This window comes from Caretta caretta, chromosome 13, assembly GCF_965140235.1.
Source record: "Caretta caretta isolate rCarCar2 chromosome 13, rCarCar1.hap1, whole genome shotgun sequence".
Classification (NCBI taxonomy): Eukaryota; Metazoa; Chordata; order Testudines; family Cheloniidae; genus Caretta; species Caretta caretta.
This window is the reverse complement of record NC_134218.1, coordinates 24,339,394-24,366,707: the sequence shown is the minus strand read 5'-3', so window position 1 is coordinate 24,366,707 and position 27,314 is coordinate 24,339,394. Positions and strand designations below refer to the sequence as shown.

At 42.7% G+C, this 27,314-nt stretch overlaps 1 protein-coding gene across 9 annotated transcripts in view; it reads right to left on the bottom strand.

Annotated features, from left to right (window-relative positions):
* The window catches only part of PTPRT (protein tyrosine phosphatase receptor type T), a 740,387-nt gene that overhangs the window by 70,810 nt on the left and 642,263 nt on the right, over window positions 1-27,314 (bottom strand). For 5 of the 9 annotated variants that reach the window (XM_048819787.2, XM_075118814.1, XM_075118815.1 and 2 more), the window contains 2 exons: window positions 15,614-15,643; window positions 2,747-2,895 (listed from right to left, as the gene is read on the bottom strand). In XM_048819787.2, the coding sequence (XP_048675744.1) occupies window positions 2,747-2,895; window positions 15,614-15,643 (179 nt within the window). The remainder of the gene's footprint in view (window positions 1-2,746; window positions 2,896-15,613; window positions 15,644-27,314) is intronic. The other 4 variants (XM_075118812.1, XM_048819783.2, XM_075118813.1 and 1 more) reach the window with 2 other exon arrangements.

The window sequence follows — 27,314 nt, the reverse complement described above, 5'->3', positions numbered from 1 at the left end:
CTGATCATGATTAATCGCACGGTTAAATAATAACAGAATACCATTTATTTAAATATTTGTGGATGTTTTCTATATTTTCAAATATATTGATTTCAATTATAATACAGAATACAAAATATACTTTATAGTTTACAGTTATTTTTATTACAAGTTTTGCACTGTAAAAAAACAAAAGAAACTGTATTTTCCAATTCACCTAATACATGTCCTGTAGTGCAATCTCTTTACCATGAAAGTTTAACTTACAAATGTAGAATTATGTACCAAAAAAACTGCATTCAAAAATAAAACAATGTAAAATTTAGAGACTGCAAGTCCACTCAGTCCTATTTCTTGTTCAGCCAATCACTCAGACAAACAAATTTATTTACATTTACAGGAGATAATGCTGCCCGCTTCTTATTTACAATGTCACCTGAATGTGAGAACAGGCGTTCTCATGGCAATGTTGTAGCCTTCATGCTTCAACCATCATTCCAGGGGACATGCGTCCATGCTGATTACGGGTTCTGCTCAATAACAATCCAAAGCAAATGCGGACCAATGCATGTTCATTTTCATCATCTGAGTCAGATGCCACCAGCACAAAGTTGATTTTCTTTTTTGGTTGTTCGGGTTCTGTAGTTTCCGCATTGGAGTGTTACTCTTTTAAGACTTCTGAAAGCGTGCTCCACCCCTCATCCCTCTCAGATTTTGGGAGGCACTTCAGATTCTTAAATCTTGGGTCAAGTGCTGTAGCTATGTTTAGAAATCTTACATTGATACCTTCTTTACATTTTGTCAGACATACAGTGAATGTGTTCTTAAAATGAACATGTGCTGGGTCATCATCCGAGACTGCTATAACATGAACTGTATGGCAGAATGCCGGTAAAACAGAGTAGGGGACATACAATTCTCCTCCAAGGAGTTCAGTCACAAACTTAAATAACACATTATTTTTTCACGAGTGTCATCAGCATGGAAACATGTCCTCTGGAATGATGGCTGAAGCATGAAGGGGCATACAAATGTTTAGCATATCTGGCACTTGAATACCTTTCAATGCCAGTGTACAAAAGTGCAAATGCCTGTTCTCACTTTCTGGTGACATTGTAAATAAGAAGAGGGTAGCATTATCTCCTGTAAATGTAAATAAACTTGTTTGTCTTAGCGATTGGCCGAACAAGAATTAGGACTGGGTGGACTTGTAGATTCTAAAATTTTACATTGTTTTGTTTTAGAGTGCAGTTATGTAAAAAAAAATCTACATTTGTAAGTTTCACTTTCACAACAAAGAGAATGCACTACGGTACTTGTATGAGGTGAATTGAAAAATGCTATTTCTTTTGTTTATCATTTTTACAGTGCAAATATTTGTCATAAAAATATACACTTTTATTTCAACTACAACATAGAATACAATATATATTTAACGTAGAAAAACATCCGTAATATTTAATAAATTTCAATGGGTATTCTATTGTTTAACAGAGTGATTAAAACTGCAATTAATTACAAATAATTTTTTAAATCATGATTAATTTTTGAGTTAATCATGTGAGTTAACTGCAATTGACAGCCCTACTATCCATCTTACTAAGATGGCTATCACCAAGATATCCTCTCCTTGCCTGATTTACGAAGATGCTCAGCTCCATCAGGACCCTTTGACTTCAGTGTAAGATAGAGGTAGTCATCTTCTTTGAGAAATCAGGTCATACACTCAAGTGAATATTAGTATTGGAGAAGCACTGCATTGCCAGCTTTGGAGTCTGAAGTCCTCTATTTATTGCAGGTATATTGCAGACAGTGGTAATGCAGGCAAATATGACCTGACCTGGAGAGACCACAGTTGTGGGTGAAAGAGTAATTGTCTCTCCAGCCTGTTCAGTCTGAGACTGCAAAAAAGAGTGTCAAACATAGACTTTTTGTTGTTGTTGGTAATGTGGTCACTTGTTCTGTAAGAACTAGAGGGAGACCACTAAAACATTCCACTAAGGTTACTGAAGAATTATCAGACAGTTTCAGTGGCTGGTTGGTACCCAAACTGGACCCTATTCAAACTAATAGGCCAAAGGTCAAAGATTTTAAATGACATTCCTAACACAAAACTTGAAAACGAATTTAAGAACAAGAGGTTTTGGACATGCTATGGTTTCATCTGCAACCATTGCTTCTGAAAAGTGTTTGCTTATCATGCTTTGCATCTATATAGAGCTTTCCATCTAAATGGCTCAGCACGGTTTACTAACATCAACTAACTAAAGTTTACTGCACACTTATGAGGAATGGAATGAGGAAAAGAGAGCAAAACCCAGACCTCCTTAGTCCCAACTCTTTTTCTTAACTTCAAGATCAGCCTTTCTCCAATAACAATTTAGTGCAGCAAAAACTGTTTCACTCTCAGAGGTCTACTTGGGGATTTGATCTCAATATCCCAACATGAGCAAGAATTATTCCACTAGACCAAACAGCCATTCCCCTTATCCATCATGCGATATAATTATTTAAACATCTCTTGTAAATTCTTCCAAGTAGATTTAGAGTTGGAGGGAATCCTCTCCACCTGTCTGACATTTAACTTGGGGCAGTCACAAAAGAAATCTCAGATTGGAGTGTCAGACCTCTTTCTAGAAGCACTCCTGCCATTAACTGTACCCTTTTCATTTCTAATACTTACATCTTGTGCCCATGGAAATAGATCCTTTTAAGTATCTACAGCTCTCAAAAAGGGAGGTATCCATTGCAAGCAAGTTAAACTTACTGAATCCATTAACATCTTGACAGCTGGAAGAAAAAGCTTCTTCGTTGTGAACTGCACTGAGTTTGGTGGTGTTCTTGTCTGAAGTAGCAACGGGACCCATCTCTCTCTGAGTGCTGCTTTGAGTCTCCTTCTGCTTCTTCGCTAGTTTCCTTTAAGGTGTTTTGAAGAGGGGAGAAATCATGGTCAGTTTCTTTCATTAACATCAAAGCAAAAGAGAAAAAAATATCCTTTTTAACTTTTCTTCTTGGACTGACATACAGGACTCATTGCAAAGGGCAAGAAAGTGAAAGATTCAGCTTTAAAATAGCTGAAGGGAGTGTGATAAATGCAGAGACCTAAGCCTTTGAAACTACATACAACACATCCCATAGTAAACATTAGCAAAGGAGAGACTGATCTTACTCAAACCAACAATATAGTTACAAGGGCAATCTAATACCACCTCTGGAACTGATGTCAGTCTTTCAAGGAAGAACAAAAGGCATCAAAATGGGGCAATGGTTTGTGCAGTTCCATATGGGGACAGGGGGTTGCCAGAATCCATATTAGGTGGGCACCTAAATCCAGTCTGGAATTTCCCTTTGACTGTCCCCACTGAAAAGTGGGACTTAACATGAAGTCCACATTAGTGCCCGAAAGGCAGAGGAGGAGTTTCTTTGTGCAGGTAGAATAGTGAGGAAAGGAACCTGAACTGGACTTAAGTACCCACCTGAAATGGGCTCAGGACAAGACAGACATTAAATAATGTGACCTGTGAGAGGTAGAAGACATTTTAAAAATCACTGTCTCCAGCGACGTCTATGGTACCATAGTGTCTGTATCTTTTCTAAGACCAAGGAGATGACCAAGCTACTGGCATAAAGTGAACAAGCGCCAGCTCTGAACACTCAGTGACAAACCCATAAGAATATAAGAATGGCCCTACTGGATCAGACCAAAGGTCCATCTAGCTCAGTATACTGTCTTCTGACAATGGCCAGTGCCAGGTGCCCCAGAGGCAATGAACAGAACAGGTAATCATCTAGTGATCCATCCCCTGTCGCTCATTCCCAGCTTCTGGCAAACAGAGGCTACAGAAACCATTCCTGCCCATCCTGGCTAATAGCCACTGATGGACCTATCCTCCATGAATTTATCTAGTTCTTTTTTGAACCCTGTTATGATCTTGGCCTTCACAACATCCTCTGGCAAGGAGTTCCACAGGTTGACTGTGCGTTGTGTGAAGAAATACTTCCTTTTATTTGTTTTTACACCTGCTGCTTATTAATTTCATTTGGTGACCCCTAGTTCTTGTGATATGAGAAGGAGTAAACAACACTTCCTTATCTACTTTCTCCACACCAGTCATGATTTTATAGACCTCAATCATATCTCCCCTTAGCCATCTATTTTCCAAGCTGAAAAGTCCCGGTCTTATTAATCTCCCCTCATATGGAAGCCGTTCCATATCCCTAATAATTTTTGTTGCCCTTTTCTGAACCTTTTCCAATTCCAATATATCTTTTTTGAGATGGGGCAACCACATCTGCACACAGTATTCAAGATGTGGGCATTCATTTGACTCCTAGAACCATATCTTCTGCTACATGTTTCAATTAGCTGTGTTTATTTCACAGGGAATAAAGTTTGAGTGGCATTTACTGCACTAAGAGATCACAAATGCTCAAGACTCTCACGTGAGTCTATGCTGTGCTGACCAGTTAATAAACTCATGTGCAGGGAGAGGATGGGAGTGACACTAAAACCTAGATCTGTGAAACTATAACCCTCAAGACATCTATGCAGCCCAATCCAGGATAGCTTCATTTATGTGAAAAACGTCAATGCAAACTTTTGAATACATTTTGGATTGTGAAATTCATGCCAGCTCCTTGGATTTTTTTTGTAATTATTCACGTGGTGTACAATCAAAACAACAAACCATTGGCAAAGTTGGTTGTAGTGAAAAACTTCAATCTGACCCCGGTAACTCTTTCAATACAATAAAATAATCAAGATGTGGGGGGGTTTATTTACAGATTTTTTTCCCCAGTTGAGGTCTAGTTTTAGACAAAGAGCATCGCTCCCTCTTAGCGAGAAAAAAATATATTTTTCATTCTTTAAATGTGTACATCACATAATCATTTGTTTCACTTTTGCTCAATCATAGACTAATGCAATTTAGTATGTTCTTAGATTACACAAGGGAAAACTGTGTCTGTCTTCCTCCAGTGGTTGGACCACATCAAAGACTTTGCTACTATGGCTACAAGCTAATACTTCCTCCTTTAGCTCAGGCAGTAGAGAATCAGCCTTTTACATTTAGAGGTCCTGGGTTCAAACTTTAATGATATGCCTGGTTGGGTCATCTGCACAGTGGCAAAGCACTTACTGCAATAAAGCCTCACAGCACCTGTGTGATGCATAGATCTTCATTTTATAGACGTGAGAAACTGAGGCACAGAGGTTGCATGACTTGCCCAACATCACTCAACAAGCCTGTGGCAGAACCAGAACAACCCAGGTTGCCTATCTTCCCAGCTCTATCAAACTCTTTCAATAAAGTCTCTCACTTACAGTAAGCACTCTACAGTAACTTGAAAAATAGTAATACAGTGCTCTGTTATGAGGAAGCTCATATCTTGATAATTAATGAAATTAAAAGCTGGGCCTATTGTGATATAGGTCAATGCTAACACACAGCTGGATTTACTAATTGTAGTATGTGGGCATGTGAACCCTCTGTTTTTATTTACCATGTTACCCTATACTCTGCTATACCTTATCTGTAGCAACATTAACCTTATGATTTATTAACCCTAGTATGGAGTTATGTTAATCCTTTGGATTTGCTAATTATAGTGTGTGGCTATGAGAGTTGTTTGGCAACAGGAACTATGATTTCTCAGTGGGAAACACTAATCCCAAATACATAAGTCTTTAATAACAAGCACTCTGGACTTCTGGGGTGAACCATTACCGATTCCCATTATTGAAGCTTAAAAATGGTGAGTCAACAAGGGCAAGAATTCCTTATTAATTCCAGATTAAATTATTCCTGGCAATAATTGCCTAGAAGTCCCACTGCTAGATGTCTTTTGAGACAGGCCAATAAGCTACAAAGAGTTGGAACTGGCAAACTTGTTTTCCTTTTCAGTGAATGAACAATAGTGTTTCTGAATGGTCTGTGCAGAAAGGAAACTAGGGTCCCCAAGGAATGCTGATGGAAGCCCTATGTAAAGCAATTCTACATTGTCATGTAGGAGACACAGAAAGCCCTAAAACAATGGCTTGAGCAGTTGAAAGAAAAGGATGGTATATATTTAGTGTTCCCAACCTAGCTTAAGTCACAGAAGCAGAACAAGGAAATGGCAGCCTCTCCTCGTAGGAAGCCCATTGCATATTACATCATATTGCGGGGTATTGCTCTTACAAGGGGATCATAGCCTCCCCCCCCAATCAAGAGCACAAAATTCACAGAACAAATGAAGAGAGGGGAAGGAGAGAGAGATGTTCTCTTTTGAGGATTTTGGAGCTCCTTGTTGCCACCTCCCCTTCTTTCTCAGTTGTGTGTCTGGACAGAATAGCAGCTCGGGAATAGACCTAGTCAGTCCTCACTATCACTGCAATTAGAACAAGAGAATCATATAGGGTTAGAGGGGCCCACAAGGGTCACCTAGTCTAACCCTCTGCCAAGATGCAGGATTTGTTGTGTCTAAAGCATCCAAGACAAGATGCCTACCCAACCTCCTTTTGAAAACCTCCAGTGAAAGAGCTTCCATGACTTCCTGAGGCAATTTGTTCCATTGTCCTACTGTTCTTACAGTTAGGAAGTTTTTCCTGAGATTTAATCTAAATTTGCTCTGCTGTAGCTTGAACCCATTGCCTCTTGTCCTGCCCTCTGTGGCAAGAGAAAACAATTTTTCTCCTTTTTTTATGGCAGCCTTTCAAGTATTTGAGGACTACTGTCATGTCCCCCATTAATCTCCTCTTTTCCAAATTAAAGATACCCTGTTCCTTCAGCCTTTGCTCATAGACCTGGCATTGCATCCCTCTGATCATCTTTGTCGCTCACCTCTGGATCCTTTACAGTTTTTCTACATTCTTTTTATACGTTGGTGACCAAAATTGGACACAGTTCTCTGGCTGAGGACTACCCAGAGCCTCCCGTGACTTACACGTTATGCCTCTATTAATGCATCCCAAAATTGCATTTGCTTTTTTTGCAACAGCATCGCATTGTTGACTCATGTGGAGGATGTGATCCACCACAACTCCAAGATCCTTCTCAGGAGTGCTGCCGCCAAGCCAGTTATCTCCCATTCTGTATTTGTTCATTTGGTTTGCCTTCCCGAAGTGTAGCACCTTACATTTGTCTCTGTTGGATTTCATTTTATTGTCTATAGCCCAGTTCTCCAATTTCTCAAGCTCCTTTTGAGTGTTAGCTCTACCCTCCAAAGTCAATGAATACAAGAATTACAAAACATCAAATGATTTTAGCACACGCTAAAGTGTGAGGGATGTAACTTAACTAACAGCTGGGCAGTGATTTATCTGCCAATATGTCAAGATGTCTTTGCAACTGTAAAAGTGTTTATCTGAAAATGCTCTGATTCTAAATACAGAGCTCTTGAAATGATCTCCCTGAACCACTGACAGGTCCTATCAGTGGCAAAGCGCCTGCTCTCCTCACTGACCAGCTTCCCATCCGCACGACCGCTGGAACATCCAGATGAAATTCTATCAGCGCATTCGTGTCAATCATGGTTGGACCGCGGGCTGTCGAGAATGTGTAACCAGCATCAAACTGCACAGTCTGTCACTAGGCATTGAGAAGAAGCTTTTTGTCTCATGCATTATGCAGCTGAAAAAGGAAAAAAAAAAAAAAACTGGACAGATACTTGGAGGAAAAGACTGATACAATCAACATGTGATGAAGTGATTGAAATGTCAAAGTGTCAATAAGGAGGAATTAATGGCTGCTTTACTTCTAAGTGCAAGGAAAATGTGCCAAGAAGAAAACAAAAATCCACAGAGGCAGTTTATCAGGCTGCTCTTTCAGGTTCAGGAGAGAGGATTTGTTTAAAAAATATGGGACAAAACTTGTGCGTGGGCACTCTACATGGTGGGGAGGTGAGACAGGAATAACACTCAAAGGTGGAACAACCAGGCAGAATGAAATTATCTGCCCTGAACAAAATGGATGGACACTGGGGATGGTCCAATTTGGTATAACGGTTATAGTATATATAACATGGTTATATATAACGGTATAACATGGTTATAGTAAACCGAGAACCTCCCTGTTAGTCTTGATCCAGACTCAAACTGAACTTTGAAATTTGAAAAGTGGGGTTAGTTTGGTTTCACCATCGTTTTGAGCTTCTAGTGGAGATTAGAAGTGTAAATGCTGAAATACCACAGGTTTTTCAGGAAAATTTTTGTCACAGGATTTCCAGCTTAAAAGCCAGATCATGGAAGTAGGGGTACGCTCTGCTTATTACCATGAGTAACCCCACTGAAGTCAAGCACCATGCCCAGTGATCAGTGTTTGTGGGATCAAATCCCAATTTTGCAGAGCTTTTTGAGGAGGCATGCCCTCACCCTCTTAAGGAGGAAGCTAATGAGCTCTTTTGGGCTCAGCTAACACACACCAGACAGAACTGCAGGGCTTGCTCTGCCTGGAGGAAAGAAGCTTTAAAAAAGAGAGCCTGCCACAAGACAACTGTTTGCAAGGTGGGATCAATGAAGAGAGAGTCAGTCATGGACTCTGCTGTCCCAGAGACTGCCGAACCAGGCACAGAATGGAGGTTAAAAAATAGGGGTGGTGGAGGTCTAAAGATGGACTCCAACCCTGATCAGGACCCTAAAAGGCCTACAGACAAGACAGGCCCCAAAGGGGTGACCAAGAGAATGCCCAGAAGTCTGAGTGCCTTCTTTTTCCTTTGATCCTCCCTGACCTCGAGGAGGCGAAAGAATTTGTTTTGTTTTGTTTGGAGAGACTCAGATATACCCTGAGCAGGGGTAGGACTTTGCAAGAATCAGAGAAGGGAAGCAACCCAAAAGGTGGTCTCAAGGGGTCACCACCTACTACAAGCCTCAAACTCTTCTCTAAGTTTTTGCTGCAATTTTGCATGGAGGATTATTTATGCACCTTAAAGGTGGAGTCTTCATATAAGAACAGAACTTTCACATGTAGATAGATGCCTCGTTTACATGATTTGCACTCGACATCTAACTACTCAATCTGTGAACGTAAATCTAGGACACTCAACCCTCTCGCCACCGGAAAAAAAAACACGTTCTAAAAAACAAATTGCCTCCCAAATGCCTAAGTGCAAAACATTGGATATTAGAAATGTAAAAGTCCCGATGTCTAATAGATAACACATCAACAGGTCACATAATGTGAATTAAACATAGATATGTGTGTGCACTACACTATAAGCAGGACATACATCATTTATTGCAGTACTTACACAAATGCAGTTATTAAATTATAAATATTTACAAAAAATAATATTACGGTATTGACCCAGGGCCTAAATCGAGTCTAGAACTCTACTGTATAAGGTGCTGTACAAACAGAATAGAGATAATACTTGCCCTAGAGCATATATAGAAGTTGTTCTTGTATATGCAGTATTCTTCTATTATGCACTTTTGGGGGCCCTACATTACTCAAAGCTCACTTAGTCCTTACTCAGGCAAAACTCTCACTTGCTCATAAGTTCCCCAGAGAAGGGACTGTCATTATTGTGTGTTTGCACAGAGTCCACACAGCATAGTGCTTACCACAGTGGGCCTCAACCCCAATGCTGGCTTTAGGTGCTACCACAATATAAATGTGAAATAATACTACTGGGAATTTTCCTGAGTAAAGACTGCATAAAAACTGCAGGCCCAATTCTGCCACCTTTACTCTTACAATAAAGTGTTACTCAACTACTCAACATGAGGAAGGGCGGCAGAATGTAGCCCTAAGTCAGAACAATCTCAGGGTTTAGCTCTTTTTAAAAAATATATTCTTTAGTCATTTGCAAATGCTGCATCAGATTCTTGCCCAAATTTCCTAGTGACTTCTTTAGTCACTGGGCTCCCTGAAAGTATTTACAAACAGAATGGCATCCACTTTATAAAACAGTCAAGTGCATGAGCAACATTGGAAAGAACAAAATGCTGGTGTAAAACCAACATCCCACAATAAATAAATAATAAATAAAATAGGGCACCTGTTGACTGGGAAAACATTTTATTTACCCTCATTAGGATGGCATAATCATGACCCCAGTCTTCCTGCAACTAATGGGAAATCGGTTTACTCTCTGAAGACTCTGATCCTGCAGTTTGGCCTGTGCAGGCAGATCCCTGAATCCATGGAGATACATGCGTGTGGGAGCATGTGTTATAGACAAATACATGCAAAAATGCAATTGCTGTTTTAATTCTTTCCACATGCCCCACAGAAGTTGGAAATAAATTCAGCACATAAACACTGCTATTTTCAAAATTGTTGGTAAAAATTTATCCTAACACCTTCAGTGGAATCACGACTTTAAATAAACCCCCACACTCCTAGCTCAATTACTGCAACTATTACCCTACATATCAAATTACAATGGGAGTTTAAAGGGCTCAGCCCCCAGCAGAAGGTGCTCAGGACTTTTTCTGAACCAGGAGTAAATGAAAGCTACTTATCTGCTGCTGAGTTTCTCTTTAACTGCAGAAAACAACAAAGTACACTATCTGGGTGATATTATCACATGCATGCATCTGTCACAAGAAATACTTCCCATCAAGTCTGACATCACTGCCCATCAAATTTCACCCTGCAGCTCTTACCTAGGTAACACACTACATACAATCACTGGAAAGGAGACACAACAAAATCAACACCTTTATTCTTTTCACTAGTTTGGGTATAAATAAAACCTTTATGAATGTTTGTGCAATGAAAACTACTGAATGATGAATAAATGATTAAAGCAAGTGCCTGGTATTAAATGCAAAACTGACATTAATGCAATATTAAGACTGTTTAGCTAAAACGGTAGAAAGTAAAGAAATGAAAAATGTAGGGCTTCTACTGCAATGTTAACTAAGCCACATGACACCCCTCAGGTATGTTATGGTATATATTCAAAAACAAACAGCACAACAGTACATTATGTATTTAACAAGACCAGAAAAAATACTACATATATGCAGTGTGACAGAGCTAGCAATGCTATAAGAAACTTGAGACAACTTCTTCTAATTTATACGAATATAAATCCAGAGTAACTCCTTTGAAATACTGCCTGGATCATGTGGGTAGCAATGATGTATTCAGTGGTTCAATCATCAAGAGGCAGGGGTTCACAACCCTTTATCTTTCCCTTCCCCTATCATATTAAAACTACTTTCCATTCGTAGAGCACAATGTGTCCAATGACCTCAAAGCATCTGCAATAACTAACTATTTGACAGAAGGGAAAATTGAGATACAGAGAAATTAAGTGAATCTTCCAAGATCACCCAGAGTAGCAGAATGTAGAACAGACCTCGGTCTCCTGCTTTGAGACCTCTGTTTAACCACTAGTTCAGGTGGGCTCCCCTTCAGAACAATACAGTATCCGACTCAACTTTCTCTGTCTGATCTTTCAATGAGGAGTTGCCATACAAAAATCCCAATTTACCACAGGGTGCCCATTTGAGCACTGAGTCAGCACTCAACAGATAACGAGTAATAATGTTCAGATGCATAAAGAGGACACCTAAAAAATGTGTCGTTTCTGAGGAGTGGTAGATACGCTGGAGGGGAGGGATAGGATACAGAGGGACCTAGACAAATTGGAGGATTGGGCCAAAAGAAATCTGATGAGGTTCAATAAGGATAAGTGCAGGGTCCTGCACTTAGGACGGAAGAACCCAATGCACAGCTACAGACTAGGGACCGAATGGCTAGGCAGCAGGTCTGCGGAAAAGGACCTAGGGGTGACAGTGGACGAGAAGCTGGATATGAGTCAGCAGTGTGCCCTTGTTGCCAAGAAGGCCAATGGCATTTTGGGATGTATAAGTAGGGGCATAGCGAGCAGATCGAGGGACGTGATCGTTCCCCTCTATTCGACATTGGTGAGGCCTCATCTGGAGTACTGTGTCCAGTTTTGGGCCCCACACTTCAAGAAGGATGTGGATAAATTGGAGAGAGTCCAGCGAAGGGCAACAAAAATGATTAGGGGTCTGGAACACATGAGTTATGAGGAGAGGCTGAGGGAGCTGGGATTGTTTAGCCTGCAGAAGAGAAGAATGAGGGGGGATTTGATAGCTGTTTTCAACTACCTGAAAGGGGGTTCCAAAGAGGATGGCTCTAGACTGTTCTCAATGGTATCAGATGACAGAACGAGGAGTAATGGTCTCAAGCTGCAGTGGGGGAGGTTTAGATTGGATATTAGGAAAAACTTTTTCACTATGAGGGTGGTGAAACACTGGAATGCGTTACCTAGGGAGGTGGTAGAATCTCCTTCCTTAGAGGTTTTTAAGGTCAGGCTTGACAAAGCCCTGGCTGGGATGATTTAACTGGGAATTGGTCCTGCTTTGAGCAGGGGGTTGGACTAGATGACCTTCTGGGGTCCCTTCCAACCCTTATATTCTATGATTCTATGATTCTATGATTCTCCTTATTGTTACTCTTTCCCCCCAGCTCACTACGACCCTATTCCATGACATGTAAAGCTCCTCCTGCAAAGGAATGAGTACCTGCAACTATCATTGGCTTCAATGGGAATTGAGAAGGTATTTGGCCATCTTGCAGAATCAGGTGCTTTAGCTGTTTGCAATAAGATCTGTTAGAATCCAAGGCCAGAGACTGGACTTTAAGAGCTATTGCAACACTTATGGCCCAATTCTGCAAAAGTTCACAGTAAGTTGCAGTTATTCAGTGACTTCAATGAGACTATACTGGTGAGGAAGTACTACCCAGCATGAGGTTAGCTGTGGATTTGGGCCCTTAACGAAAAGAAACTTCAGGCAAGTAGCTGAGGAAGGGTTAAAACAACGATTTAAAAGAAAAAGAAAAGAATTATTCCAAGAAGTACAGAGGTGAATTTGAGAAATGGAAACCACAAATAATGTATGTTTCAGAAGCCCAGTCAATGCAGTTGTGTTTAAGGATCTGTCAGCAGATTTATTTGAAAACCTGTTTTTCAGGAGTGATAACTCATCCCGTTCACATTTGCTTCAGGTTTAAAACTTGGCACACAAGGTCTTGACTAGGAACCAGTTTCATTTTTAAAAAATTATGGCTGTTGTTTGTTTGTTTTCTCTAAACTTGAAAATAAACTATTTTCTTTGTAAGCTGTCCAAGAGGTAAAATAGTCAGTCAAATTAAGTGCAGTCCTTTCAGGCAGTCCTTGTCCACCTGGAGCCCATACCTATTCCTCCGAAGACTTGCTTTCATGCTTCTGGATAATTTGCCAAAAAGAAAAATTAAAATGTACTGTAACAATTGTATTCACTTTAAAAAGGAGCTATGGATTTCCATGAGAAATGTGCATGTTTGTGGCACCAAGATATTCTGCAGAATTTTACTGGAAGAAAGAAGATCCCCAGGGCTTAACTCTGGTTTACTGGAGTCTGGAAAGTGCTATCAGTACAACAGCTTCTATATCCAGGGAAGTGAGTTTAGGGATTATCCAGTAGCGGGGCTACCCTTTTTTTCAAATTCACAAAACAAGACCATTATTTGGAACCCGCACAACTCACTAGAGCTGTGCAGGATATTGGCAATGAAACCCCACAACAGGTGAAACTGGGTCAGTTTGGGATCCGGATACGAAATTCATACTAAATTTGTCAAAACATGTTGTGATTTGTATGAGGCTGAGCTCAGTATTGAGCAAAACTTGGTTGATTTTTGATCCTATTCTGTACCCATGCAAAGCTCACCCTTTCATGTGGCTTTAACTTGAAATCTGAAACCAGGTAAAACTTAACTGTATGAGCCTTGAGGCACAGAAAGACTCGCCTTTTTCCTTTTTCTATAAAGTATCCTCCATGCCCTTTGCACTGTTCAAATAATGATGGTGACTAACAACAACAAGACCTTGTTTTGGCCAAGTTTCATTTTGAACCAAAAGTGAAATTCAGGGGAGTTGAAGCCCCCCAAAAGGAGGCTATACACAGCTGTCTATGCTGACTTGATAGTCTATGATGCTTCAAGACATTCCTACTGTTCTCAGATTTGAGCTGTGGATGAGAGAAGCCTAACTTCTCTCCCCACTTCCTGTGTGCCACACTGTCAACCATACATTAATATGTGAGGTTTAATCCTCAGATGTCATCAAGCTCTGTTTAGTGGAGCTGAAAATTGGGGGTGGAGGTGCAAGGACTAAGCCACCTTTGCAGCTTCCTGATGCCTGTTTCTGCCTTTGCTGCAAGTTAGGGCAACCTTGCTCTAAATTGTGCCAGCTACCATGGGCCCAAGGGGCTATTCCAGAAGCTGTTCTTGAAACGTCCCCTGTTTCTGAAAACACCCCTGACATGTCCCTTTTTCAGAGATTATGAAAGGATGGCAAAGGGATTGTGTTGTCACCCCCACGCTGTTCCTGTGGTGAAGTAATCTTCCATTGGCTGTTTAAACCAACATTATGGATCAGCCATGAAAACAGTCATAGGAGAGCCCAGAGTTAGGCCCACAGATTTCTGAATATGTAAAACTCAAGTTATGAAATGGACAAATTTCTGTCATATGTAGTCTGGAGTAAGAGGGTACAGTTTTCATAGAAGACCATGGGCCAAATTCATAGACTGTTGATCATAAATTTGGTATAAATAGGTGAAAATAAATAAAATAAGCAAAATAAGGCAACCTGAGCTTTTCTGACATTCCAAAGGTGTGCTAAGTGAGTAACTTACCTGGTGAGGAGGAGGGGCTGTAGCGAGGACTAAAACTAGCTGGAAGTTGTAAGATAAAGCAGCCTCCATCCCACTTTAATTTATGTCCATAATTCTCAGTGCTTTGGATCAAATTCTATTCTCAGTTATACCTGTGTGCATCTGAATTAGCTCTAAAATCTATGTTGTTACTCTGGATTTACACCTAAATATCCAAGAGTAGAATATAGCCCTTGGGGGGTCAAATTCAGCTCATGTATCAAAGAGACTAACTCTCCCTGAAGTCAAAGAAGGTAAATAGTTTGTGTAAGTGAGACTCCTTTGGCATACGCAATAACTGCCACACAGGCATGCCCTGGATGTGTGGTACCTGTGAACCATTTTCACTAGCATTAACAACTGACTTCAATGTGTACTGTAGTTGCTGGGGCTGGGCAGCAAGTTTGGATTAAAACTCTGAACCATGTAAACATCAAATGATCTCGATTGAAACCCAGCATGTTACAGGTCTGGCTTAAGATTGGAATATTTTCTGGGTTAAAGTCTGGCCCTGGTACCCTAAATCAGAAATGTATACAAAGACCAGGGTAGGCCAGGTGGGAAATTGATTATATTTTAAAGTAGTTTGTGCCCAAGACAAAGCAAATCCAACCAATAGTTCTTAGATGTGAATTTCCAAGAATCTGGATACAGAGGACTGAACTATCAAAAAGGAGACAATGTAGATCTTCTCCACTTGCACTCCTGCATGTGGAGAGTTGTAATTGTACACTGACACTTCTGTGAATACTTACTTGTTCTGAAGAGACGTGTGTGGGTACAATGCGTGAAACAATGAAAAAAATAGTATGAAAATGAAGAAATAAAAATGCAGGCAGTTTGCAGAATAAAGATCAGTGAAATGGTAAAAAAAAAAGCAACTGATAAAGGAGAAAACCACATACAACACCCCACCCCCTCAGTACCACTATAATGAGCATGCTCAAGAAAAGTCATCTCCAGCTAGGTACTTACAAGTAATAGGAGTAGGAATATGCATTTCTTCTAAACATTGATGGGCAGTCAGATGAAGAAAATGTCCAAAAGAGGGGAAGAAGAAGAAAAAAACCATAATTAGACTTATATGAGATCTTCTTTATTTGAAATGTACACAGTATTTCAGTGCCATCACTCATACTGAGTTACTTGCTTCTTTTCCCAAGTTTTTCCTGAGAAACAGCATGGCCCACTGGATAGCATGTTGGATTTGGGGTTAGGAGATTTGGACTCTGTTCCCAGTTCTGCCCCTGACTTGCTATGTCCCCTTGGACAACTCAGTTCACCTTTCTGTAACTCAATTTCCCCATCTGAAAAATGTGGATGAAGATACTTACCTCTCTCTGTAAAGTACTTTTAGATCTTTGGATGAAAGCCATTTTATAAAAGCTAAATATTATTATATGAAACAGAATGGGATGATGAGTAAATATCGTGCATCTTTTGAATATCTACATGTCTGAATAAACAAAGCACTGAATAATCAAGTCTCATGAAACTCTAAATTGTTTGATTCAGGTAGCACAAAAGGATGGTGGGTAGATGGTTGCTCATTCATGTTCTATGTCACTAATTAACCATGGATAATTGTTAAGGATTTCCTATTACGAATTCTCTGTGACAGGCTTCAGAAGACTTTGATACATTGTATCACAAGGAAATATGTTATGGCAAACATGTATAGCATAGCACAAGGGGTTTTCCCCACTGAAGAAGCAGAGAGCTTCTTATCATAGGTTACGCCATAAGATATGGCACAATGTGCTGCAACACAAAGTACTGTACTGCATCTTGACAAACACAAAACGTTGATCATCACAGGTGACAAGCTGAGTCACAACAGAAAAGGAATGATGAAAGAACACAAACTTCAACTTACTATACAACTTTACCTTTGCTGTTTCGGCCACTACAAATACTGGGACAGGTTTCCAAATGTAGACATGTGACATTAAAGTACAATTGTATGTTTAATCTGCACATACAATTGCCATGACTTCACATGGAAACCTAGTAGCTGGGCATATACATGGTTAATTAGTCAAATTTGCATACACAATTACCCATTTTGTGTATGCAGTCACAGTAATTGGTGCTCAGAGATTGTGCATACCACCACACATGCATCTGGTATTTGTCATAAATATAAAGGGAAGGGTAAACCCCTTTAAAATCCCTCCTGGCCAGAGGAAAATTCCTCTCACCTGTAAAGGGTTAAGAAGCTAAAGGTAACCTCGCTGGCACCTGACCAAAATGACCAATGAGGAGACAAGATACTTTCAAAAGCTGGGAGGAGGGAGAGAAACAAAGGGTCTGTGGGTCTGTCTATATGCTGCTTTTGTTGGGGATAGACCAGGAATGGAGTCTTAGAACTTTTAGTAAGTAATCTAGCTAGGTATGTGTTAGATTATGATTTCTTTGCCCTGGTCTACACTAGGACTTTAGGTCGAATTTAGCAGCGTTAAATCGATTTAAACCTGCACCCGTCCACACAATGAAGCCCTTTATTTCGACTTAAAGGGCTCTTAAAATCGATTTCCTTACTCCACCCCTGACAAGTGGATTAGCGCTTAAATCGACGTTGCCGGCTCGAATTTGGGGTACTGTGGACACAATTCGATGGTATTGGCCTCCGGGAGCTATCCCAGAGTGCTCCATTCTGACCGCTCTGGACAGCGCTCTCAACTCAGATGCACTGGCCAGGTAGACAAGAAAAGAACCGTGAACTTTTGAATCTCATTTCCTGTTTGGCCAGCGTGGCAAGCTGCAGGTGACCATGCAGAGCTCATCAGCAGAGGTGACCATGATGGAGTCCCAGAATCGCAAAAGAGCTCCAGCATGGACTGAACGGGAGGTACGGGATCTGATCGCTGTTTGGGGAGAGGAATCCGTGCTATCACAACTCCGTTCCAGTTTTCGAAATGCCAAAACCTTTCTGAAAATCTCCCAGGGCATGAAGGACAGAGGCCATAACAGGGACCCGAAGCAGTGCCGCGTGAAACTGAAGGAGCTGAGGCAAGCCTACCAGAAAACCAGAGAGGCGAACAGCCGCTCTGGGTCAGAGCCCCAAACATGCCGCTTCTATGATGAGCTGCATGCCATTTTAGGGGGTTCAGCCACCACTACCCCAGCCGTGTTGTTTGACTCCTTCAATGGAGATGGAGGCAATACAGAAGTAGGTTTTGGGGACGAAGAAGATGATGATGAGGAGGTTGTAGATAGCTCACAGCAAGCAAGCGGAGAAACCGGTTTTCCCGACAGCCAGGAACTGTTTCTCACCCTAGACCTGGAGCCAGTACCCCCCGAACCCACCCAAGGCTGCCTCCTGGACTCAGCAGGCGGAGAAGGGACCTCTGGTGAGTGTACCTTTTAAAATGCTATACATGGTTTAAAAGCAAGCATGTGAAAGGATTACTTTGCCCTGGCATTTGCGGTTCTGCCTTTGCAAAAGGTTTCTGGGGAGGGCAGCCTTATTTCGTCCTTCATGGTAGGACACTTTACCACTCCAGGCCAGCAACACGTACTGGGGAATCACTGTAGAACAAAGCATTGCAGTGTATGTTTGCTGGCATTCAACCAAAATCACGCGGTGGGAGGAGGCAAAATGCGACCTTGTAACGAAAGCACATGTGCTATGTATGTAATGTTAACAGCAACACGTACTGGGGAATCACTGTAGAACAAAGCATTGCAGTGTATGTTTGCTGGCATTCAACCAAAATCACGCGGTGGGAGGAGGCAAAATGCGACCTTGTAACGAAAGCACATGTGCTATGTATGTAATGTTAACAGCAAGGTTTACCCTGAAAGAGTGTAGCCACTGTTTTATAAAATGTGTCTTTTTAAATACCGCTGTCCCTTTTTTTTTCTCCACCAGCTGCATGTGTTTCAATGATCACAGGATCTTCTCCTTCCCAGAGGCTAGTGAAGCTTAGAAAGAAAAAAAAACGCACTCGCGATGAAATGTTCTCCGAGCTCATGCTGTCCTCCCACACTGACAGAGCACAGACGAATGCGTGGAGGCAAATAATGTCAGAGTGCAGGAAAGCACAAAATGACCGGGAGGAGAGGTGGAGGGCTGAAGAGAGTAAGTGGCGGGCTGAAGAGAGTAAGTGGCGGGCTGAAGACAGGGCTGAAGCTCAAAGGTGGCGGCAGCGTGATGAGAGGAGGCAGGATTCAATGCTGAGGCTGCTGCAGGACCAAACCAGTATGCTCCAGTGTATGGTTGAGCTGCAGCAAAGGCAGCTGGAGCACAGACTGCCACTGCAGCCCCTCTGTAACCAACCGCCCTCCTCCCCAAGTTCCATAGCCTCCACACCCAGACGCCCAAGAACGCGGTGGGGAGGCCTCCGGCCAACCAGCCACTCCCCCACAGAGGATTGCCCAAAAAAAAGAAGGCTGTCATTCAATAAATTTTAAAGTTGTAAACTTTTAAAGTGCTGTGCTTAAAGTGCTGTGTGGCATTTTCCTTCCCTCCTCCACCACCCCTCCTGGGATACCTTGGTAGTCATCCCCCTATTTGTGTGATGAATGAATAACGAATGCATGACTGTGAAGCAGCAATGACTTTATTGGCTCTGCAATGATTAAAGGGAGGAGGGGAGGGTGGTTAGCTTACAGGGAAGTAGAGTGAACCAAGGGGCGGGGGGTTTCATCAAGGAGAAACAAACAGAACTTTCACACCGTAGCCTGGCCAGTCATGAAACTGTTTTTCAAAGCTTCTCTGATGCGTACCGCGCCCTCCTGTGCTCTTCTAACCGCCCTGGTGTCTGGCTGCGCGTAACCAGCAGCCAGGCGATTTGCCTCAACCTCCCACCCCGCCATAAACGTCTCCCCCTTACTCTCACAGATATTGTGGAGCACACAGCAAGCAGTAATAACAGTGGGAATATTGGTTTCGCTGAGGTCTAAGCGAGTCAATAAACTGCGCCAGCGCGCCTTTAAACGTCCAAATGCACATTCTACCACCATTCTGCACTTGCTCAGCCTGTAGTTGAACAGCTCCTGACCACTGTCCAGGCTGCCTGTGTACGGCTTCATGAGCCATGGCATTAAGGGGTAGGCTGGGTCCCCAAGGATACATATAGGCATTTCAACATCCCCAACAGTTATTTTCTGGTCTGGGAATAAAGTCCCTTCCTGCAGCTTTTGAAACAGACCAGAGTTCCTGAAGATGCGAGCATCATGCACCTTTCCCGGCCATCCCACGTTGATGTTGGTGAAACGTCCCTTGTGATCCACCAGAGCTTGCAGCACTATCGAAAAGTACCCCTTGCGGTTTATGTACTCGGCGGCTTGGTGCTCCGGTGCCAAGATAGGGATATGGGTTTCATCTATAGCCCCACCACAGTTAGGGAATCCCATTGCAGCAAAGCCATCCACTATGACCTGCACATTTCCCAGGGTCACTACCCTTGATATCAGCAGATCTTTGATTGCGTGGGCTACTTGCATCACAGCAGCCCCCACAGTAGATTTGCCCACTCCAAATTGATTCCCAACTGACCGGTAGCTGTCTGGCGTTGCAAGCTTCCACAGGGCTATCGCCACTCGCTTCTCAACTGTGAGGGCTGCTCTCATCTTGGTATTCATGCGCTTCAGGACAGGGGAAAGCAAGTCACAAAGTTCCATGAAAGTGCCCTTACGCATGCGAAAGTTTCGTAGCCACTGGGAATCGTCCCAGACCTGCAACACTATGCGGTCCCACCAGTCTGTGCTTGTTTCCCGAGCCCAGAATCGGCGTTCCACAGCATGAACCTGCCCCATTAGCACCATGATGCATGCATTGTCAGGGCCCATGCTTTCAGAGAAATCTGTGTCCATGTCCTGATCACTCACGGGACCGCGCTGACGTCGCCTCCTCGCCCGGTATCGCTCTGCCAGGTTCCGGTGCTGCATATACTGCTGGATAATGCGTGTGGTGTTTAATGTGCTCCTAATTGCCAAAGTGAGCTGAGCGGCCTCCGTGCTTGCTTTGGTATGGCCTCCGCACAGAAAAAAGGCGCGGAACGATTGTCTGCCGTTGCTCTGACGGAGGGAGGGGCGACTGACGACACGGCTTACAGGGTTGGCTTCAGGGAGCTAAAATCAACAAAGGGGGTGCCTGTACATCAAGGAGTATTTCAGGTAGGACTGCACGGAGGGTTCCAATAAGAAATGGTGCACCTAAGTTATCGTTGTTATTGGAACAAGGAGGTTAGCCTGGCCTCTGATTGATACATGGCTAGATTTACCTCGCTGCACCTTCTCTGTGAGTGACTGCAGTGTGACCTAGAGGAATGAGTCCCCTAGACAGGGGAGGAGGCAAATGAGTACAAAACAAATCTGGTCTATTTCTTGTTTTGACCCACTCCATCTATCTTTTACATCTTTGGCTGGCAGCAGACGGTGCAGAAGGACTGCATGCCATCCACATCTCATGGCTGCTCGGCAGAAGATGGTACAGTACGACTGCTAGCCATCCCCATCTCTTGCCTGCCTGGCAGAAGATGGTGCAATACGACTGCTAGCAATCCTCATCTCTTGCCTGCCTGGCAGAAGATGGTACAGTACGACTGCTAGCAGTCCGTATCGCCTGCCTGCTCACCATAAGACGGTTCAATAGGACTGACTGCAGGACTAAAGAGAATGACCTGGTCAAGTCACTCCAAATTTAGTCCCTGCGCCCATGTCTGCCCAGGCGCTCCCAGCCGACGCGGCCAGGAGCACCTCGGACACGATGAGGACGACTACCAGTCGTATTGCACCGTCTGCTGCCAGAAGGCAAGGGGTTGCTGCTACTGTGCAGCAAAGCCGTACCGCGTCTGCCAGCACCCAGGAGACATAGGGTGACGGTTACCTGAGCGGGCTCCATGCTTGCTGTGGTATGGCGTCTGCACAGGTAACTCAGGAAAAAAGGCGCGAAATGATTGTCTGCCCTTGCTTTCACGGGGGGAGGGAGGGAACGGGAGGCTGACGATATGTACCCAGAACCACCCGCGACAATGTTTTAGCCCCATCAGGCATTGGGATCTCAACCCAGAATTCCAATGGGCAGCGGAGACTGCGGGAACTGTGGGATAGCTACCCACAGTGCAACGCTCCGGAAGTCGACGCTTGCCTCGGTACTGTGGAAGCGCTCCGCCGAGTTAATGCACTTAATGCACTTAGAGCATTTTCTGTGGGGACACACACACTCGAATTTATAAAACCGATTTCTAAAAAACCGACTTCTATAAATTCGACCTTATTCCGTAGTGTAGACATACCCTTTAAAAGGCTGAGAAAAGAATTGTGCTGAATAGAATAACTATTTCTGTCTGTGTATCTTTTTTGTAACTTAAGGTTTTGCCTAGAGGGATTCTCTATGTTTTGAATCTAATTACCCTGTAAGGTATCTACCATCCTGATTTTACAGAGGGGATTTCTTTATTTCTATTTACTCCTATTTCTATTAAAAGTCTCCTTGTAAGAAAACTGAATGCTTTTTCATTGTTCTCAGATCCAAGGGTTTGGGTCTGTGGTCACCTCTGCAAATTGGTGAGGCTTTTTATCCAACATTTCCCAGGAAAGGGGGGGTGCAAGTGTTGGGAAGATTGTTCATTGTTCTTAAGATCCAAGGGTCTGGGTCTGTAGTCACCTAGGCAAATTGGTGAGACTTTTTACCAAACCTTGTCCAGGAAGTGGGGTGCAAGGTTTTGGAAAGTATTTGGGGGGAAAGACGTTTCCAAACAGCTCTTCCCCAGTAACCAGTATTTGTCTGGTGGTGGTAGCGGCCAATCCAAGGACAAAGGGTGGAATATTTTGTACCTTGGGGAAGTTTTGACCTAAGCTGGTAAAGATAAGCTTAGGAGGTTTTCATGCAGGTCCCCACATCTGTACCCTAGTGTTCAGAGTGGGGGAGGAACCTTGACAGTATTCCTTTTCTTGTTGCAAATATGACCTGCTTCATTTTCTCACTCATGTACAATTTGCTGCCTACAAAGAGATTTCCTCAGGGGAAGTACAGCTGATTACAGATGTGCAAAATGATTACATTGAAACTACCTGTTTTGCCTCATAACAGGTCTCGTTAAAAACTTGAAATGCAGGCCAAAATCCCAAAGTTTTCCAAAGCTTTTGAGTGACTCTAGAATGCATAGCTAAGCGCATCTGGCCTCATTTATGGTTTCATAATGAAATCACATGAAATTCAGGGTTCCACATGATTTTGACAATAAATCAAATTAAATGTAGCCATTTTCACTGAGTTTCATTATGAGATTCTGAATTTACTTGAACCTAACATCAGAGAGAAACTTGAGAGACACAAACATGATTTGTTGGGGAAAAGTCAGCATGGCTATTGTAAAGGGAAGTCATGCCTCACCAAGCTATTAGAATTCTTTGAGGTTGTTGACTAGGTGTTATAGTGTACTTGGATTTTTAGAAAGCCTTTGAGAAGATCCCTTAGCAAGGGCTCTTGAAGAAACTAAGAAGACATGGGATAACAGGGAAGGTCCTGTTTAAAAGATACAGTGAAGTAGGAAACTTTGCAGATGATACAAAATTATTCAAGATAGTTAAATCCAAAGCTAACTAAGGAGAGTTACAGGAGATCTCCCAAAAGTAGGTGACTGGACAACAAAATGTCAGATGAAATTCAAGATTGATAAATGCAAAATAATGCACACTGGAAAAAATAATCCCAACTACACATATATAATGAAGGGATCTAAATTAGTTGTTACCACACAAGAAAGAGTTCTTGGAGTCACTGTGGATAGTTCTCTGAAAACTTCAGCTCAGTGGGAAGCAGAAGTCAAAAATGCTACCAGAATGTTAGGAACTATTAGGAAAGGGAAGAAAATAGGACTGAAAATATCACAATACCACTACATTAATCCATGGTGTGCCCTCACCTTGAATACTGTGTCCTGTTCTGGTTGCCCCAACTCTAGGACCGTACCAATTTCATGGCTGTGAAAAATGTGTCACAGACCATGAAATAAGCCCTTCCCTATGAAATCTGATCTCCCCCATGGGCTGGGAGTGCCCCAGTCAGGGGGCTCCTAGCTGAAAGTCCCAGCTGAGCTGGGGAGGGAGAGGACTTGTCCTTCCACTGCACCCTCGCTCTCACTCTTAGCAAGAGATCAGACCCACCTCACAGTGCCTCTTCCGGCTGCAGAAAACTCCAGCCCCCAAGGTTTCTGCAGCTGGAGGAGATTTGTGGAGGTGGGTCTGATATCCCCCTGCTCCTGGGAGTGTCCCAGCTAGGGAGGCCCCTGCTGGGCTGGGAAAGGACAGGACTTGTCCTGTCCTTCGATGGCAGCTGGTCGGGGGTGGTGAGATCAGACCCACTTCCAGGTACATTTTGGGTTGGGACCCCCATGGTTAGAACACTGTAAAATTTCAGGTGTAAACAGCTGAAAATGTGAAATTGGCCAATTTTAAAACCCTCTGCCTGTGAAATTGACCAAAATGCACCATTAATTTGGTAGGGCCCTACCCATCTCTGAAAGGATATAGTGAACTGGAAAAAGTTCAGAGGAGGGCAACAAAGATAATCAAGAGTATGGAACGGCTAAAAAAAAGGAGTAAAAAGATTAGGGTTGTTCAGTTTAGAAGAGAGATGACAAAAGGTGATATGTTAGAAGTCTATAAAATCATGAATAATGTGGAAAAAGTGAATAAAGAAGGTTTATTTACCCTTTACCACATTGCAAAACCCAGGTGTTACCCAATGAAATGAATAGGCAACAGGTTTAATACAAACAAGAGGAAATACTTTTTCACATAATGCACAACTAACCTGTGGAACTCATTGCCATGAGATGTTGTAATGGCTAAAAGTATAACTGGGTTCAAGAAAGAACTATTTAAGTTCATGGAGGATAGGTTCACCAAGTTGGTCAGGGATGCAACCCCTGCTCAGGGCAACTCCAAACCTCTGACTGCCAGAAGCCAGGAGGGAAGACAGGGATGGATCACTCCATAATTTCCCTGTTCTGTAAACTCCCCTTAAAGCTCTGGGCTACTGTCAGAGACAGGATACTGGGCAAGATGGATCATTAGAGTCTGACCCAGTATGGACATTATGTCCTTATGAGAAGGGATTTGGGAAGTGAGAGCCCATGTAGACGAAAGCCAAAAGCAATATTCCAAAAAGTGAAGTGCAAGTACTACAATTAGAATCATAGAATATCAGTGTTGGAAGGGACCTCAGGAGGTCATCAAGTACAACCCCCTGCTCAAAGCAGGACCAATCCCCAACTAAATTATCCCAGCCAGGGCTTTATCAAGCCTGACCTTAAAAACCGCTAGGGAAGGAGATTCCACCACATCCCTTGGTAACCCGTTCCAGTGCTTCACCACCCTCCTAGTGAAAAGGTTTTTCCTAAAATCCAACCTAAACCTCCCCCACTGCAACTTGAGACCATTACTCCTTGTTCTGTCATCTGCTACCATTGAGAACAGTATAGATCCATCCTCTTTGGATTCTCATAGTGTTGCTAACTCTAGTGATTTTAATTGTGACTCTCACCATATTTTATGTTTTTCTTGAAGTCCCAGCTTCTGAAGTTGTGTGATTTCATGAGAATTTCATCTTTCATTAAAAAAAAAAAAGTTTCCATCCCTCAAGGTTGCAGGGAGAACCGGAAGGCAAATTTTTTTTTTAAAAGGCTCATTAGTTTTAAGTCAACCTAATATTTTTTGAGGGCCTGATTCATTATTTTGCATGCCTGGGGCTGGCTATGTTACACACAGCTCTAGGACTCCCAAACTCTCTTTTCTTTTAATATCACCATAGTGAATCTCGAAAAGCCAAGGTCTAGGAAAGGTGGAGAATAACTTAAAGTTCCCAAAGATTACCAAAAAAAAAAAAAAAAGCGCTGGAATCCAAGGAGGTGCCTTTCATTTTTATTCATGTGCAGAAGATTCTCCATTTGTAATTTGCTCAGTCTCTTCTTCTTACCTACCGAGGATGTAACCAGAATAATTTTCTGTAAAGCCCAATCTAATGCAGTCAAGGATTTCCTTTTAAACATCCAATATAGCTGATCTGTTAACTACATAAATCCAGTCATTGAAATAATGGTGACTAACTTGAATGGGGTTTCGGGGCTCTTTGCAATACTAAATCTCTGCTTCCTACTGCAGAACATCTGGCTCCAGAGATGGAAGTGGTAGGAGTCAGGTCAGACGTCTAGTTATGCTGTTTGACTGGCCTAACCATTTGATAGTGAAAGTCAGACAGCTGAAACTGAGCATATACCTTTCTCTGTGTTTCTTTGGGACTAGATATAGCCATATCTACCATCTCTATATAAGTAGTATCACAGAGAAAGAGATATATATTCATAGAGTGAATGGTGCCTCCTGTCTCTGTCTCCTAGTCTCAGTCTTCTTGGCCAGACACTTCCAATCTCCCCCACCACAATTCGCAGTCCGTTTTCCTCCTAGTGGCAGCTAGCATTCCCAGTCTCCTTCCCCACAACCCACTACCCAGGCTTCTTGTTTCAATCTACTCCCCACCCTGAGTGGTCCATTTCCTGACCCATCTGCATCCAAATCACAGAAATTTCTCCTCCATGCTGCCTGAGATAAGTGTGTGTGTGGGGGGGAAGGGGGGTGCAGTGGGGGGGTCATTTAGAGCTCAGGAGAGATAGTAGCTCTGCTTTCAGTTCTGGTGCCTGAACCCAGACCCAGCAAGCCATTCAGTAGCTCACAGCAGTAATTGCAAGGCCAGTTATGCTCATCCAGACTGGAGTATGCTCAGTGTGGATGGAATTTTTAAACCGCAAAGCCCTAGAAAATGGTTCCCAAACTTGTTCCACCGTTTGTGCAGGGAAAGCCCCTGGCGGACCGGGCCAGTTTGTTTACCTGCCGCATCTGCAGGTTCGGCCAATTGCGGCTCCCAGTGGCTGCAGTTCACTGCTCCAGGCCAATGGGAGCTGCTGGAAGCAGCGCCAGTACGTCCCTCGGCCCGCACCCCACACCCCAACTTGCTGCAAATTAAATGTTTGTATAGATAAGCCCTTAGTATCTAGTGTAAGATAAAAAAGACCTATTTAAAAACAAGTTAGCTGGTCCTGGTGACTTCAGAATTGACCCATGTAAGCCCACCATTCACTTTTCCCCGATAGAAAAAAACTCAAGCTGGTCTGGTAGGGTTACGGGTATTTGACCGAGTCATGCAGACAAGTTTGGTAGCTTCACACATTTGCTGAACTAAAAGGGTTCGAACACATCCAAACCAAACTGAAGGCCAGGGTGTTTGTCTAAGTCTATGTAGATAAGGTTCAGAGAAGCATCCTAATTTGGGGGTGTTTATAAGAACCAGGAGTAACTTTTGACAATTCAGCCTTTCCTAATTTCACTCATGTGTCCTTGTTTTGGCAGTACGAGGTTCTCAATCTCTCTCCATCCTTCAATTCTGTACGCTGGTTAACAAAACACTGCACTGAGAAAAAATCAAATCGATTGTGTCTATTACTGATTAGCTATAATGCCCTAAGCCATGAACAGATGTCACTGTGGTATCTTCCAGCTCCACATGAAGGCAGTGCCTCAAGTTTGTCTAATTAAATAACATATTTTCTGCATCATTGCCTAGAAAGACAAGACTATCTTGCACAAGTGCCTCTGCAGGCTGAGAGATGATTGCTTTAAGTAGGTTTGAATTCAAAGAGGTTAAGCTGCTTGTGTTTTTGTTTGTACA